This window comes from Mustelus asterias, unplaced genomic scaffold (assembly GCF_964213995.1).
Source record: "Mustelus asterias unplaced genomic scaffold, sMusAst1.hap1.1 HAP1_SCAFFOLD_35, whole genome shotgun sequence".
Lineage (NCBI taxonomy): Eukaryota > Metazoa > Chordata > Chondrichthyes > Carcharhiniformes > Triakidae > Mustelus > Mustelus asterias.
Window position 1 is genome coordinate 5223029 of NW_027590117.1, and position 17898 is coordinate 5240926.

General features: G+C 44.7%; 1 protein-coding gene and 3 non-coding genes across 4 annotated transcripts; 2 read left to right on the top strand and 2 right to left on the bottom strand.

The window, feature by feature from the left end:
• Window positions 1-120: 120 nt before the first annotated feature.
• Window positions 121-10135, bottom strand: LOC144482254 (uncharacterized). Its single transcript, XM_078201443.1, has 4 exons — window positions 9512-10135; window positions 3680-3878; window positions 1869-1921; window positions 121-165 (listed from the first exon to the last, which is right to left on the bottom strand). Exons 1-4 carry the CDS (start codon window positions 10133-10135, stop codon window positions 121-123), a joined length of 921 nt encoding a protein of 306 aa, XP_078057569.1.
• trnaw-cca (transfer RNA tryptophan (anticodon CCA)) lies at window positions 4384-4455 on the bottom strand. The gene has a single exon. It is a non-coding gene; the product is annotated as a tRNA-Trp (tRNA).
• Window positions 4783-4864, top strand: trnas-gcu (transfer RNA serine (anticodon GCU)). The gene has a single exon. It is a non-coding gene; the product is annotated as a tRNA-Ser (tRNA).
• A 5778-nt stretch (window positions 10136-15913) lies between the features above and the next one.
• Window positions 15914-15995, top strand: trnas-uga (transfer RNA serine (anticodon UGA)). The gene has a single exon. It is a non-coding gene; the product is annotated as a tRNA-Ser (tRNA).
• Window positions 15996-17898: the final 1903 nt, after the last annotated feature.

Below are 17898 nucleotides of genomic sequence, written 5' to 3' on the forward strand. Positions count from 1 at the left end.
TTATTCTTGACCAATAGAGCGAAATGCTTCACGATTGACATCGGCCTGAACCAATCGAAGAACCCCGCTGTAACTCATACACCAATCGGAATGCGGCGCTGATGTTCGGTTCCAGCAACGTCACTCCCAGCCCAGCGTCATTGCGTCATACAATTCGATCCGCGGCTAAAACCAATGAGAAATCAGACAGCTGGCGGTGGGTAAAGAATCCGTAAAGCGACACCGCTATTAGAATTACCGTTGTACAACTCTAATTTACTTAAAGCAACAACAGGATTGGTGAAAGTCAGAGCGTGAGAGAAGTAGAACTCGGGGGAAAGGAAGGAGGAAATAAATGTAGGAAACGCGATAGAAATGAAAGGAGAGGAAAGGAAGATGGAGGCAGTGAGGTTTAGAGAGGGAATTCTGGAGCTGAGTCGCTGAGAATTGAAAGCACAGCCATCACTGGTGGAGTGAATCGATGATGTGGAGATGCTGTTTCTGGGGGTGTTTCCGAGTCGGGAATGGTGGAAATGATCTTTAGTTTTCTGCATGTTGCAAACTAAAGTCTCATCTGCTTCTCAGAAGGAATGCTCAGTGAGCTGGGGCTAAGTTTCTGAGTTAGCACCCACACAAGCTTTACCTGCAGCCTGGAGCTCAATTACTGAAGCGGGATTTTGTCTTTCTCATCAGGACGGTGCAGGCTGAACAGGTGCAGTGTTGCAGTGAGGAAAATGAAAAAGAGAATTGGTGCAATGACACAACCTTATTTGGCTGCAGTTTTTACTGAACGGGGTTTGTGTTGGTTCACTGGGTTAGGATCACTGACTGCATGTATTTGTGGAGTGTTTTAGGTTCATTTATTAACATCGCAAGTAGGCTTACATTAAAACTGCAATGAAGTTACTGTGAAAATTCCCCAGTCGCCACACTCCAGCGCCTGTTCGGATACACTGAGGGAGAATTTAACATGGTCAATGCACCTAACAAGTGCATTTTTCGGACTGTGGGAGGAAAATGGAGCACCTGGAGAACACTCATGCAGAAACAGGGAAATGTGCAGACACTGAACAGATAGTGATCCAAGCCGGGAAGCAAACCCGGGTCACTGGCGCTGTGAGGCAGCAGTGCTAACCACTGTGCAAACATGAGGAGAGGGTGCTGACACATGTCCGTGAGAAGCCAAGTCTGACGATAATAGCGAGAGTCATACAGTACAGAAGAGGCGCTTTGACCCATCACTTCTGCACCAACAAACCTACATTAAATCTACAAGTATTCCTACCTTCCAGCACTTGGCTCGTAGCATTGAAAGTTATGACATTTCAAGTGTTCATCCACATACTTTGTAAAATTAATGAGTTTTCCCACCTCTACTACCTCTCCAGGCATTGCAATCCAGACTCTGACCATGCTTTGGATGAAATAATGTTTCTCTCAAATCCCCTCTAAACTTTCTGCCCCTCACCTTAAAATTCTGCTTCCTTGGTATCAACCCTGCAACTAGGAGGAACAGCTGCTTCCTATCCACCCTTTCCATAATCCTCATAATCTTATACACCTCAATCAGGTCTCCCCTCAGCCTTCTCTGCTGTAAAGAAAATGACACGAGCCTATATAGTCTCTCTTCCTCGTTCAAATTCTCCATCCCAGTCAACATCCTGGTGAATGGCCTCTGCACCCTCTCCAGTACAATCATATCCTTTCTCCAGTGATTTGACCAGAACTGCACTCAGTGCTCCAACTATGGCCTCACCAAAGTTTTGTACAGCTCCAACATTGTCTTGCTGCTCTTATAATCATACATTAATACTCCATCCCTCATGCTTCATGAATCTTCGCAACTCACAGAGTGAAAGGCTCTTTTATCATCAAAAAATACAATGTACGGCAGCTGGGGCTTTCCCTTGTATTTTCAGGGATCCAGGAATCAGTGGATCATCTAGAGATAGAACGAAAAGAATATTTTCACAGTATTTATTCACATGGTACTAACATCAGGTTCCAGTAGTTATGAGCCGATTGCGTGGCCTTATGGATAAAGTGTCTGACTTTGGTGTTTGTAGTAATGATATCGGAAAATTGCAGGTTTGAGTTCTGTCACGGTCATTTCTGGTGGAGCTTCCTGGGAACCGATCTCCCACATCATATTAAATCCACATTTTCTTCCAAACATTGCAGGGTGCTTTCTCAGAATGTACGTCCTTGTTATATTATTAGCTCAATTCTAAAATAATCTTAGCTCTGAACAATTCCACAATATCTGTTTGATCTGGATAAATTATTGATGTTCCCAACTAGAGCAAAATGCTTTGTATTGATTGGGAGATTGAAATTCTGTGGAGGTAATTCTAATTTCCTCAGGACGAGGTTTAATAATGAGCTGAATGAAGTGTTTTTGTTTACAGGGATGAAAGGTTATGTCACTGGGCTGGTAAACCAGAGGCCCGCACTGATCTTTGGAGGCATGAAGTAAGTCCCACCATGGCAGCTGGTGAAATTTGAATTAACTGATTTGATACACAGAATTATTGATCAAAAACAGAAACAGGAGTAGGCCATTCGGCCGAAGTAAGTCTGGACTTGAACCCAAGCCTCAGAAATGGCGGCCTTGAAATTCCTGTTGATTGTTTTCCCACAGAAAACATCTTCACTGAACAACAGAGAACATTTCACACAACAAGAAACACCTTTGCAGAACAGAAAATAAAAATTCTGCTCAAGATGGCTCATATTTACATAACCAGGAATCTGGTCAGACCCCATTTGGAATATTGTGAGCAGTTTTGGGCCCCATATCTAAGGAAGGATGTGCTGGCCTTGGAAAGGGTCCAGAGGAGGTTCACAAGAATGATCCCTGGAATGAAGAGCTTGTCGTATAAGGAACAGTTGAGGACTCTGGATCTGTATTCCTTCGAGTTTAGAAGAATGAGGGGGGATCTTATTGAAACTTACAGGATACTGCGAGGCCCGGATAGAGTGGGCATGGAGAGGATGTTTCCACTCGTAGGAAAAATTAGAAACAGAGGGCACAACCTCAGGCAAAAGGGACGATTCTTTAAAACAGAGATGAGGATGAATTTATTCAGCCAGAGAGTGGTGAATCTGTGGAACTCTTTGCTGCAGAAGGCTGTGGAGGTCAGGTCATTGCGTGTCTTTAAGACAGAAATAGATAGATTCTTGATTAATAAGGGGATCATGGGTTATGGGGAAAGGGCAGGATAATGAGGATGAGAGAAATATATGATTGAATGGTGGAGCAGACTCAAAGGTCCAAGTGGCATAATTCTGCTCCCATGTCTTATGAATATATTTACACAACAGGGATGAATTTGACACAACCACAGCAAAGATCTGTCAACGGCAGAGTCACAGTTTCACAACAGAGAGAACAGTTACACAGCAGAGAGTGCAGTTACACTTACATGAAATTAATTTTAAAACAAGGTATATCTTTATGTAACAGAAGATCCCTTTTCAAACATAATCAGTTGTTCCACCTCAGTATCTTGTTGGTTTGTTCGGTACCTTCTCTGTCTATCGCTCTGTGTGTGTCCTGATCATCTCTTACTGCTTCTCTGTGTGTCTTTCTCTGTCTGTTTGATTCGGGCTGATGTTAAGTGTTATTGTCCAGCCAGGGTGCGCTTCCCAACACGTGGGTCTTGTTTGAATACAAATACAATGAATCGTTTCCTCTCACCCGCGCAATAGGAATGGACAGGAAGCGGCAACGTTTCGGGGCAGAGTGGCTGGACCCATAACCCAGAGGTCGATGGATCGAAACCATCATCTGCTATCATGTTCTCACCAACATCAAATCGTAACATTCGGCTGCTGCCCAAAGGTAAATCTGGGTTTTCTCGACAGTAAATTTGTTTCATCATCTTGATTTTCATTAACTGGGAACACAGCCCATATGTCCCAGGTTCACAGGAAGTAGTCTCACAACACCAGGTGAAAGTCCAACAGGTTTATTTGGTAGCATGGGCTTTCGGAGAGTTGCCCTTTCATTAAATGGTTGGACAGCTTATTCAGCCAAAAGCAGGGGATTAATTCCTGTATCGGTTGAGATTGTTCATGAAGGCCCGGCTTCGAAGCCTTGCTCCTCTCTTGACGTGTGGATCATCCAGTTAAATCGCCACAGTCAGCTGTCTCCTTTGATGACCCATAGGAACATCTGAGTCTGTGGACCTAGCTTTAATTTTGCAAGCAATGAACACCTCACAACTCTGACACATTGTTTCAGATATAAAACTGTGCAAAAACAAAACTGAGCATGCGAACCGGAAGCATCCCTAAAATATCATTTCTACCATCGTTTTGAAATTTGTCATTTCGGGAACAATCAACTTTACCAAGATACCAATTTTACCCAGACACAAAATCCGACGTAGAAAAGCTTCATGAGCCTGACGTGATTTGAACACGCAACCTTCTGATCTGGAGTCAGACGCGCTACCGTTGCGCCACAAGCTCAGACTACTTGCTGCATTTTACATCCGGATTATGTTCGGTGAATTCAAAATCAAACTGGGACCAGGGAATGGAACTGTCTCCCTCTTTCCTTTCTGTGGTAACACATCGAATGGAAGAGTAGCAGCGAACCGGATTAACAAGAAAGCAGCAACACAGCATTATCATGCGGGAGAAATATGTTCTTTGTTACGGGTGTTAAAACACCCTGGTTTGGTGAGAAGTCAAAAGAGAAAACGCTAGAAAATCTCAGCAGGTCTGGCAGCATCCGCAAGGAGAGAGAAGAGCTGACACTTCGAGCCCTTTGTCAAAGCTTGGCGGTTATTGCGTGACGAGGTGGCCGAGTGGTTAAGGCGATGGACTGCTAATCCATTGTGCTCTGCACCCGTGCGTTCGAATCCCATCCTCGTCGGTGATGCTTCGTTCAGTGTTTTGAGGTTCCAAGATGAAGTTTGAACACTCAGGCTTGAGAGATCAGACCAGAACAATTCCATATTCCCATAATTCTCATCCTCTGAGAAACTCGATCTGACAGTCAATTCAAATCAGGGCACCCGCTTTGGACACGAGTTTGCCACCATGTCAACATGTGGTTTCGGAAGCTCCAAAGCAGACGCCAGTGGCAGATTTTGTCTTTCCAGAATCGGCAGGTCAGCCATAAAAATTAGTGCTACATTAGCTGGTTTGGCCATGCTAAATAGCCCCTTCGTGCCAGGGGGATTAGCATGGGAAACATATGGGGTCACGGGGACTCATTCTGGGTGGGATTGTTGTCGGTTTCAGCTTGATGGGCCGAATGTCCTCCAAGTTCGAGGCGTCAGTTTCGCTTCTCTGAGAAGACTGACACACCAGTTCCTAATTTCCTCAAATTTTACCCAGAAAGCTGACTCCGATGAGATTCGGACCCACAACCTTTGAACATTTCACAAGACAATGACTCGCAGTCTAACATGCTGGTACCCACTGCCGCAAACAGGTCCACAGCAGACGCCATTTCCCTGGCCCTGCACTCAACCCTGGAACACCTAGAGAACAAGGCTACCTCTGTCAGACTCCTATTTATTGACTACAGCTCAGCCTTCAACACCATTATTCCCAGGAAACTCATCTCCAAACTCTGTGGCCTGGGCCTCGGCACCTCCCTCTGCGACTGGATCCTGAACTTCCGAACTCACAGACTTACCTCGAATGGACTTACTTTGCATGAAGTTGATCTTTCTCTCCACCCTAGCTATGACTGTAACACTACATTCTGCACTCTCTTGTTTCCTTCTCTATGAATGGTATGCCTTGTCTATATAGTGCACAAGGAACAATACTTTAACAATACTTTTTCACTGTATGTTAACACGTGACAATAATAAATCAAATGAAATCAAATCCAAAATGCCATTCTTTGTGCCACAGAGACATTGCTGCAGCAACTATTCCCCGTTCCCATCTGGCAATTTCTGATGTCGTCGAACAGACAGTTGAAAAGTTCAGCAATTGGGCAGCGATTACATTTCAAAAATACTTTATCATCATTAAAATATTTTGGGACGTCCTATGGTTGTGAAAAGAGCTACAGAAATTCCAGTCGAACTCCGAAACGACACAGACAGGTTGGTGGAATGGGAGGACATGTGGCAGATGATGAATGAAGTGATTAATTTTGGTGGGAATAACACAAAGCGACAATATAAAATAAAGGATTTAATTCCAAAAGGGGGTGCAAGAACAGCAGGACATATTTGGACATGTGCATATGTCATTGAAGGTGGCAGGACAGTTTTTAAGAGCCGTTAATAAAACATACTGTATCTTCCAGTTTATAACTGAAAACAAGAAGTTTATACAAATTTACGGCAAAGAAAATGCAGATGTGCTGTTAGATATTTTGAGCCTTGCCCCTCGCCTGAGGTGTAGTAATCCTGAGGCTAAATCAACACCATTAAGCTCTCCCTGTTGAGATGGGGAACAGCGGATGGTCATTTGGGATTATGGTAACTTTACCTTTATATCTGTGCCATATTCAGAATATGTTTTGCATTATCTGCTGATTTTCGAGGATTGGGATCTTTCTGATTCTGTTGGTAGAACTGCGCGTGTACAAGCAATTTGTTCTGGCGGTCAGCTCCCGGAACAGTAAACTAGTTTGGAATCCATTCTGTATTTGCAAACTCTGGGATTGTAAACGAGTTGATGGATCTCCTCATTCTGAATCTTCAATGCATTTTTTCAGCGTCGCTGACTGGGCTTGCATTTTTTTAAAAATTAATTCATGGGACATGGGTGCCACTGGCTGACCAGTATTTATTGCCCAACTCTAGTTGCCTGCAGGCAATTGAGAGTCAACCACATTGCTGTGGCTCTGGAATCACATGTCGGCCAGACTGTGTAAAGACGGCAGATTTTGGTCCCTGGAGGACCAGATAGATTAATACAACAATCGACAAAGGTTTCATAGTCATCAGGAGATCCTTAATTCCACATATTTTTTATTGAATTCAAATTCCACTGCCTTGTCAGGATTTGAACCCGGGTCCCCAGAATACGAGCTAAGTTTCAGATTTCAGCGATGATACCACAAGGCAAGGTCTCCAAATTTCCTTTGAACTGAGTGGCTTGGTAGGCCACCTCCGAGGGCCGACAACATTGTTGTGGGTCGGGAGTTGTATGTAAGCCAGTCCAGGTAAGAATTCCTTCCCTGAAGAGCATTAGTGCTTTAGTTGTCTTTTTTTACGAAAGTTGATTCAAGGCCATTAATTCCAGATTTTTTATTGATTTTGAATTTCGCCATCTGTCGTGGTGGGAGATGTGTGAGTGTTGGTCTGTGAGAGCTTGTGTGGGTGTGTGTGTGGGTGTGTGAGAGAGAGAGAGTGATGGAGATTCACTCATTTCCAGTGAATGTGAATTAACCCCTTATATTCATACACGGACACTGTGATCCCCTTGCCCTTGCGAATTCCTAAGAAGTAATTTTACCACTGATATCCATTGTCGTAGCGTCTGCATGGTTTCCCCAATGTACCATTCCTCGGGACATCCTTTCCTGCAGCGTAGAATGAACACCGCTCGACAATCACCAGGCAAGACTGTTCTCTTCCTGTGGGGGAGCACTTCAGCAGTCACGGGCATTCAGCCTTCGATCTTCAGGTAAGCGTCCTCCAAGGCGGCCTTCACGACACACGACAGTGCAGAGTCGCTGAGCAGAAACTGATAGCCAAGTTCCGCACACATGAGGACGGCCTAAACCGGGATGTTGGATTTATGTCACATTATCAGTAACCCCCACAGCTTTCCCCCTGATCTTGCAGAATCTTACTAGCTGTTCTGTCTGGAGACAATACACATCTCTTTAACCTGTGTTTAATGTTCCCTCCACCCACATTATCTGTACCTTTAAGACCTGGCTGGCTGTAGAGATTTGCATTCTAATTAGTATTCTGTAACTTGATTTCTGTGTCTCTGTGCACTGTTGGAGAACAGATTTTCACTCCATCTGACGAAGGGGCAGCGCTCCGAAAGGTTATGGTATTTGCTACCAAATAAACCTGTTGGACTTTAACCTGGTGTTGTGAGACTTCTTACTGTCCTTTCCCTCTGCCAGACATGATGATTCTTCACTCAGATCTCTGCACAATATGAGAGGAAATCATTCAGGCTCCTTTTATACAGCCCGCCCCGACCTGACTGGGGAAGGCGGAGTGAGAGAGCAGAGAGGGGAAGAGACAGAGTGAAGAATAAACACAGAGCGGGAGGGAGGAGAGAGCCGGACTGACACACACACACAGAATGGCCCCTGATCTTTCATCTCCACCTCCAGTTTCTGCAACCGCCAATTTCAACTCGTTTATTAACAATGGAAGCGAAACACAGCTCCCCACACAAACCCGTCACAAACAAGTGTTTCCACAAACCCGCAGCTTTGAAATATGGAATCAAAGAGAAAATGCTGCAAATAATCAGCAGCTCCGGCAGCTTTTGTGAAGAGAGAGAGAGACAGAGTTAACGTTTCCGGTCGTGACTTTGTTCTTTTGTGTTTTTAAACCTGGTCCCGTAATAATTGTAAGAAGTTTAACAACACCAGGGTAAAGTCCAACAGGTTTATTTGGTAGCAAAAGCCACACAAGCTTTCGGAGCTCTAAGCTCACCTGAAGAAGGGGCTTAGAGCTCCGAAAGCTTGTGTGGCTTTTGCTACCAAATAAACCTGTTGGACTTTAACCTGGTGTTGTTAAACTTCTTACTGTGTTTACCCCAGTCCAACGCCGGCATCTCCACATCATGCCCCGTAACAATTCCCAGTCAGTCATATTCCGACCTAAACACAGTCGAATCTATAGCAATAATCTTCCTCCGCAACATCCTCACACACATCTGCTTCTCGCTGTTTGCAAACACTTTATTGAAGCTGCTTGGGGCAATCTCCTGTGTTAAAATTAAGGGAGTCAGGATGGCCGAGCGGTCTAAGGCCGCAGTCTCCTCTGGAGGCGTGGGTTCAAATCCCACTCCTGACATCGATGTTTGGCTAAGAATTGCCGTCTCACAGCGCCAGGCACCTGGGTTCGATTCCCGGCTGAGGTCACTGTCTGTGTGGAGTTTGAACATTCTCCCTCGGCTTTCTCCGGTTTCCTCCCGCACACCAAAATGCGTGTTAGGTTGACTAGCCATGCTAAATTGCACCGGAGTGTCGGGGAGTAAATAGGGTCATGGGGATCCGGACTGGGTGGGATTGTGGTCGGTGCAGACTCGATGGGACTGCAGGGATTCGGTTAAAAATGAGGCGCGAATGCGGTGTTTGGCCGCCAGTGTTACTGAATCTACCAGACATCTTTATTATGCGAGAAAGTGGCGATTGAGCAAATGAAATTCAGCCTGTTTCGCTTTAGTCTGAATTTGAAATGATCTCTATTGAGAATGAGCCGGGCCGCGGGACAGGAATCATTTTCTTGCGGGATCAGCTCTTTCCTGAGAGATGTGGGTGGCTCTGAGAAGAGCCTTTGGGTTCAGAGGTTTACAATTTGCTCGGGTTGTTTCACTTCTTTCCTGACGCTTTCTTCGCTTTTGCTGCTTTCACTTTGGGTTTGGCCTTCGATTTAGTCACTTTTTTGACAGACTTTCCGCCCGTCACCTTCTTCACAGGAGACTTTTTCTTCAGGGCTGCTTTCTTCACCACCTTTTTTGGAGTTGCCACCTTCTTGCTGCTTGTTTTCTTCACTGTTGATTTCTTCACTGGAGTTTTCTTTGCTGCAGGTTTCTTGGCTGCGGGTTTCTTGGCTGCTGCTTTCTTTGTTGTCACCTTCTTGGCCGCTGTTTTCTTTACTAAAGATTTCTTGGCTGTTGGTTTCTTCACCTTCTTTCCCATTTTCCCCAGGATTTCCTTCTTAGCGAGTTTGAAGGAGCCGGAGGAGCCCTGTCCCTTTGTCTGCGCCAGAGAGCCTTTCTCCACCTTCCTCTTGATAGTTAACCTGATCTGGGAGCCGCGCTTCCCCACATCCACTCCACTGCCAACCAAAGCTTTCTTTATCGCGGCCAGGGACATCCCCTTGCGATCGCTGCAACCCGCCACAACATTGAGGATCTGCTCGCCTAACTTGGGACCGGCTGCCGCAGGTCGGGGAGCCGCCTTCTTCTTCCTGGGAGACTTCACTTGAGCGGGAGCGGCTGGAGGAGCCGTTTCGGCGGCTGCAGTTTCAGTCATATCCGAGAGTGTGTGGAAAATCTGTGTGAGTCAGAACTGGATCCGAAATGAATCCAGTGGTGGCGGCACAGAGCAACTTAAAGGCAGAGAGCGGACGGAGCAGAGACAAGCTGCTGTCAGCTCCCGGCTCCTCCAGCCTCTCTGTGTTTCTCTCTCCTCACAAACTCTCCCCTTGCAATGAAATTCCGCCTCTCCAGAGATCCAGCTCACATCCTTCATGTCTCTGACACACGAATGTTTGCTGTTGAAAAGATTTCACTCGAACTGAGAACTCTATTTTCCACTGAAACCCGTTTTACTGCTGCACTGATCGCGCTCTCACACGCGATAGCTGACATGTTCTCTACTTTTCCACTGAAATCTTGAATTTAGCGAACCATTTGCCTTGAAATCTCACTTTGGGGCTCAGCAGGGGGATTAAGGGAATCTTTGATTGGAAAATTGTTTTATTTTACACAAGAGAGACTCGGAGATCTCATGATCAGAACAGACACACAAACACAGTTGGATTAGTCTGACTCCCCCGTCCCTTTCATCCACTCTTACACAATATTCACACCTACACATTCACAGGACAAAACTTTTACCAACTGTAAGGTCCCAGGACGGAATTTCTGCTCCTTTAAGCCTTTGCTCTGTATACCGGGGGCGTCGTTATAGTTTTTCGCCTCAGTAATTGTTAAACACTCTGAAGCCCTCTCCCCGCAGATTGTCTTTGAATTCATTCATGGAATGTGAGTGTCGCTCTCTGGGTCAGCATTAGTTGCCCATCCCTAATTGCCCTTGGGAAGGTGGTGATGAGCTGCCTTCTGGAACCGCTGCAGTCCATGAGGTGTACGGCCACATCTGTTAACCAGATTCCGCGGCAACAGCCAGTTATATCTGTTTTTTCAGTTATTATAGCGGTTGCAGACATCATTATGTTTCTTTAGGGTGAAGATACAAATTAACTGCTCTCGGAGTCTCTCAATTTTCCTGTTTTATTTGTTTTTCCTGCCCTGACAGGTAACAGTAAATCACAACCTCAACAACCAGTGACAGCCAGTTAAATAATCATCCCCCACTCGCTAATAATGGAGTTTCTGACAGTGGCAGACATGTTCTGACCATCCTCCGATTGGGCCCGAAGGTGACCAGATTCACTGTCAGAGCTGGATTTTCAGACTGAGGGGGTGGCAGAGCCAGGTGAGTGATGATGGTGACTGTGCGAACATTTGACCAAGGGTCAGTTCCTGGCCATCACAGTGGTAATTCATTTAATTATCTATCGCAGGTCAGAACAGTAGGTGGGCACTCCTAAAATAAAATTGATTAAAAATTCTCATCATCGCTGTGTTTCTAATGTAAAATCCACATTCAATTTGCTTTCAGCTGAAATGTTGTTTAAATGAAATTAAAGGCCTCAAAACTAATCAATGAGTTCTCAGTCAGAAACAATAGTAAAAAGAAAGGTGGCCTAAAATGTCCAGAACTACGAGACAAGCCAAGTTCAGTTTACAAACTGTGCTATGGACACATCTGGTATCTGATGAAATCAGCAACTCAGGAAGTTCCGTAATTATAACTAATGAAAATAACGGTTGTTTAAGCAGAGTGAGCGATGGTGGTATAGGGGTGAGCATAACTGCCTTCCAAGCAGATGACCCAGGTTTGATTCCTGGCCAATGCATTGGTCATTTATTTTGAACCTTATCCACGGCCTGTTGTGTTTTAAACTGAGTGGACAAAAACAGGGCGAACGAAACATTTGACAGGAATGAAATAAAATGCAGATACCTTTTTCATTTTTTGTTCGGACATAATTCTTTTTTAATGAAAAATATTGGAAGAGAAAATCAAGACTCTGACCGAATAAATGAATCTTCAGCCAGACACAAAGATTCAAAGTAAAAGTAGAGGAACAAATTTCAGCTCCCGCACTGTGCGTTGCGCAATCCTGGTGCCTGATGAAGTTAATATGAACTTTACTGAGGTGGTTACATTATTCAGACAAATAAGATCTGCCAAAAGATAAAACACTGGAAAATCTCAGCAGGTCTGACGGCATCTGTAAAGAAAGAAAAGAGCTGACGTTTCGAGTCCAGATGACTCTTTGTCAAAGCTTTGACAACGGGTCGTCTGGAATCGAAACGTCAGCTCTTTTCTCTCCTTACAGATGCTGCCAAACTTGCTGAGATTTTCCTGCATTTTCTCTTTTGGTTTCAGATTCCAGCATCCGCAGTGATTTGCTTTCATTTGTTAAATAAGCAGCTGCTGTGGCCGCGTGGTTAAGGCGTTGGATTTGAAACCCGATGGGGTTTCTCCGTGCAGATTCGAGCCCCGCTGCCAGCGAGTGTGATTGGAAATGTATGCTTTAGACAGCCACAGAGTTGCAAATCCTATTTTTTTGGAAAGAATTATTTGGATCTCCAGCATGCTTTCAGCTACATAACAAGAAGGTAAGCTTGGAAAGGACACCTGAGTGTCCTCAGTCTGGCAAGGACAAGATAGGCCGAATGGATTCCTTCTATGCTGTTACATTTCTCTGGTTCTTTCTAAGGTGACATGAGGAAAATCAAAGCATGAGCAGAATGACAAAGGCATCAACAGGGGCACAAGGACAAAACAAGGTCTCACGTCAGAGGAAGATTTTTATTAATGACACACAGAACATAAGAAATACATTTATTTAATTGAGCTGGATCCTGGAAAATGAAACAAACTTCGAACCAATCAGTGCCTGTCTGAGAACTGGCAAAGAATATGGCTGACATTGATACGGTTCATAGTGAATTTGTTTATAGAATAATAGAATCATGCAGTACAGAAGAGGCTCTTCGGCCCATCGAGTCTGCTCTGACATCGAAGAAGCTTCTGATCTCCAATCAAATCGCATCCACCACCACTTGACCCATAGGCCTGAATGTTATGATATGCCAATTGCTGAACACATACTTTTAAAGGATGTGAGGCAACTTGCCTCCATCACCTTCCAAGGCAGCGCATTCCCGACCGTCACTACCCTTAGGTAAAAATGTTTTTCCGCACATCCACCCTAAACTTCCTGCCCCTCACATTGAACCTATGTCCTCTTTTTACTGACCCTTCAACCAAGGGGAACAGCTGCTTCCTATCCACTCTGTCGTTGCCCTCATAATTTTGTACACCTCGATCAGGTCCCCCCTCAGTATTCTCTGCTCTCAAGAAAACAATCCAAGCCTACCCAATCTCCCTTCAGAACTTACATGTTCCATCCCAGACAGCATCATGGTGCATTTCCTCTGCACCCCCTCCAGTGCAATCACATCCTTCCTATCTTGTGGCGACCAAAACTGCACACAGTACTCTAGCTGTGGCCCCACCAAAGTTCTATGCAACTCCAACATGACATTTTATTGCAGTCGATGCCCCGATTGTTAAAGACAAGTGCCCCATATGATTTTTTTTTTCACCATCCTACTAACATATCCTTCTACCTTCAGAGATTATGGACAGACACGCCAATGTCCCTATATTCCACAGAACTTCCAAGTGCCATGCCCTTCATTGAATACTTCCTTGCCAAATTATTCCTTCCAAAGTGTGTTACCTCACATCTTTCGGGGTTAAATTCCATCTGCCACTTATCCGCCCGTTTGACTATCCTGTCTATATCTTCTTGCAGACTAAGAAACTCAGCCTCCCTTTCACCACCCAGCCAATCTTTATGCCATCTGCAAAGTCACTCATCCTACCCCGTCATTTATATTAATGATTTGGATGAGAATTTAGAAGGCATGGTTAGTACGTTGGCAACTTACACCAAGATTGGTGGCAGAGTGGACAATGAAGAAGGTTACCTCGGATTGCAGTGGGATCTTGATCAATTGAGTCAATGGGCCAATGAATGGCAAATGGAATTTGATTTAGATAAATGTAAGGTGATGTATTTTGGTGGATTAAACCACGACAAGACCTATTCATTTCATGGTAAGACGTTGGGGTGAGTTATAAAACAAAGAGATCTCGGGGTACCGGTTCATAGCTCCTTGAAAGTGGAGTCACATGTGGACAGGGTGGTGAAGAAGACATTCGACATGCTTGGTTTCAGTGGTCAGAACATTGAACATGGGAGTTGGGACATCTTGTTGAAATTGTACAAGACATTCGTAAGGCCAGGTTTGGAATACTGTGTACAGTTCTGGTCACCCTATTATGGGAAGGAAGGATATTAAACTAGAAAGAGTGCAGAAAAGATTTATTAGGATGCTACCAGGATTTGATGGTTTGAGTTATAAGGAGGGGTTGGATAGACTGGAACTTTTTTTCCCCCTGGAGCACAGGAGACCTGGAGGTGATATAAAGAGGCCTATATCATAATGAGGAAATAGATAAGGTAGATAGCCAACAGCTTTTCCCCACAATATGGGAGTCTAAAACTAGAGAACATAGGTTTACGATGAGAGGGGAGGGATACAAAAGGGTCCAGAAGGGCAATTTATTTCACACAGAGAGTGGTGTGTGGAACGAGTTGCCAGAGGTAGTAGAGGCGGGTACCATTTTGTCTTTTAAAAATAATTTAGACAATTACATGGGTGAGCTGGATATAGAGGGATATGGACCAAACACGGGCAATAGGGACGAACTTAATGGCAAAAATTGGGCGGCATGAACATGTTGTGCCGAAGGGCCTTTTTCCATGCTGTGAACCTCGATGACGAGATTTATTGACACACACAGCAAATCCAAATTATTTTTCCCTGCTGCCATCTCCTGGCTGAACGCAAGTTGTGCAACAAGGTCACGATTCAATCAAACCTTCATGGATTGGAGTGAAATAACATCAACATGGTTCTGACCGATTAACATGATTGCAAAACATGATATTAATCAAATTCCATGTCCCAAGGACCTGCTTTCTGATTGGGCGACCATGCTCACCCCGATCTATCGGAAAGTGTAAAACGGGAATGTTGTTTATATAATTCTCTAAGCTGTGATTTCTCTGCCACTTGATTGCTTGTGTATTCGTTCTATAAATACAGAGGGGGTGACAGAGCCAGGTGGTGTTGTGGTGACTGTGCGAGCATTTGACCAAGGGTCAGTTCCTGACCCAGAGTTTTGACTTATTTAATTAGCTATCTCTGGTCAGAACAGAAGGGGGACACTCCTAAAAAAAAATCACCAAATATTCTCATCATCCATGTGTTTCTAACATAAAATCCAGCTTCAATTTCCGTTCAGTGGAAACTTTGTTCAAATGAACTGCAAATCTAATCAGAGTTATCAGTTAGAAACAACAGCAAAAAGGTGGCTCAAACTGTCCAGAGAAACGAGACAAGCCAAGTTCAGGTTTACAAAATTGGCCAAGGACACACCTGGTGTCTGCTGAAATCAGCAACTGAGGTAGTTTTGTAATTATAACTAATGAAAATAACAACTGCTTCCGCAGAGTGAGCGATGGTGGGAGAGTGGTGAGCATAGCTGCCTTGACCCGGGTTCGATTCCCGGCCATCGCATTGGTAATGTATATTGGACATTATCGGCGCCCTCTTGTGGTTTACACGCACCATTTGACTGAAATGAAGTGGACTTTATTTTTCGGATGCAGAATTCGGGTTCAATTTGATTTTAATGAAAGGTTATTGAAAAAGAATAACAAGTCTGAACTAGTGAATGAGTTCTGGATCAGAGACAAAGATACAAATTAAAAGGAGACGAACAAATTTCAACTCACACGCTGTGCTCTGCATCATTCCGGTGCCTGATAAAGGTCTGTGAATGTTGCTAAGGCGGTTACATCATAACAACAAATAAGCAGCTGCGATGGCCGAGTGGTTAAGGCGTTGGACTTGAAATCCAATGGGGTTTCCCCGCGCAGGTTCGAACCCTGCTCGCAGCGGGTGCGATTTGAAATATTAAATTCAGGGCAGTCACTGGCTCAAAGAAAGTTTTGGCATTTAGTATTTGGATCTCCATCGTGCATTCAGCTGCATGGCTCCGGGCTGGGTGCAGGAAGATGGGCTTGGAAAGGACACCAGGGTGTCCTTATTATTTTGTAAATTGAATTTGTGTCTTCATATGCCCTGTTGTGAATAGAACTCCCACTCACCTGATGAAGGAGCAGCAAGCTTTATTACCAAATAAACCTGTTGGACTTTCACCTGGTGTTGTGTGACTTCTCACTGTGTCCTTGGACTGGCATGGCAGGATAGGTTCAATGGCTTCCTTCTGTGCTGTTATTTTTCTATAATTCCTCCTGTGGTTCGATGAGAAAATTCATAACATGAACATTTTCTTTTAAAAGCAGCATCAAGGCACAAAGGCAAAATACGGTCTCATGTCAGAGGAAGATTCTTATGCAATGGCATAAGTTTGCACATTCTCCTCGTGTCTGCGTGGGTTTCCTCCGGGTGCTCCGGTTTCCTCCCACAGTCCAAAGATGTGCGGGTTAGGTTGATTGGCTAGGTTAAAAATTGCCCCTTAGAGTCCTGGGATGTGTAGGTTAGAGGGGTTAGCGGGTAAATATGTGGGGGTAAGGCCTGGGGGGGGATTGTGGTCCGTGCAGACTCGATGGGCCGAATGGCCTCCTTCTGCACTGTAGGGTTTCTATGATTTCTATGAATGCACACAGAGCATAAAAATACATTTCATCAGAATACATTGAATGAATATTTCAAAATGCTGCTTCGGTGATATCACATCATGTTCATTCAAACACATTGCAACAAGCTGGTCATTACTGGGCGTTCTGTATTCCTCGTTATAACAGTTTGGGAATGGAAGGAGCAGGTTCACATCTGCACATTGACAGGGTCAAACTGTCTCAGATTGACAGCTCCCAGGACAGGCTTTCCTCTCCTCCCGCTCTGTGCTGTGGATTCTCAAGGATTAGTTGGAGTTTCCCAGCTCAGTAACTGTAAAAGCCTCTGAGGCCAGCAATGCTCACAGTGTCTGCTCCCCAGATTCAGGGGGCTGCAGCCAATCAGAACTGTGCCTGATTTAACTCAGAACTGGTTGAAATGATGATATTGTTCACAAGCTGAATTCTATTTGATGAGATGAATATACAGATTGTGTGCACTCAGTCACTAAGCAACAATATCCCGCCTTCATATAGAGTGGATGAGAGTGGGTGGAGGGAGAGACAGAGACAGAGTGAGTTAGGGAGGTGAGACACAGACGGCCAGACAATGTCTCAGTGACAGAAATCCTTGTAAATTCCAGCTTTAGCCAGAAAGATTCTCTTGGAGAAACAGAAGCTGCAGTATCAGTTCTCACTGATACTGTGGAAGAGACACATTATGAATCCCACACTCAGGAACGGTGCTGCCTTTTGACAGAAGAGATGGGGAGAGGCAAAATAAACTGAATGGTCCAGTTCTAAACAGTGTGCAGGCTCAGAGGGAGTAGGTTCAGGAAGATATTTGAAAGTGAGACAGTTTAGGACAGTCGCTTGCAAAGTGGATGGGATCCTTGGCTTCACAAATGGAAGCACTGAGTATCCATTGGATCCCGCATAATCCACAGTGTAAAAGGAGGCCATTTGCCCATTGCATCTGCACTGACTCTCTGGAAGAACATCTTTCGCCCATGGCTAACCCTCTTACTCTACACATCTTGGGTCACTAAGGGGCAATATATCATGTCTAATCCATTTATTCTGCACATCTTTAGTCTATGGGAGGAAACTGGAGCACCTGGGGAAACCCATGCAGATACAGGGAGAATGTGCAAACTCCACACAGACAGTCAGCCATGGAAGAATTGAGCATGGGTCTCTGGCGCTGTGAAGAAGCAGCGCT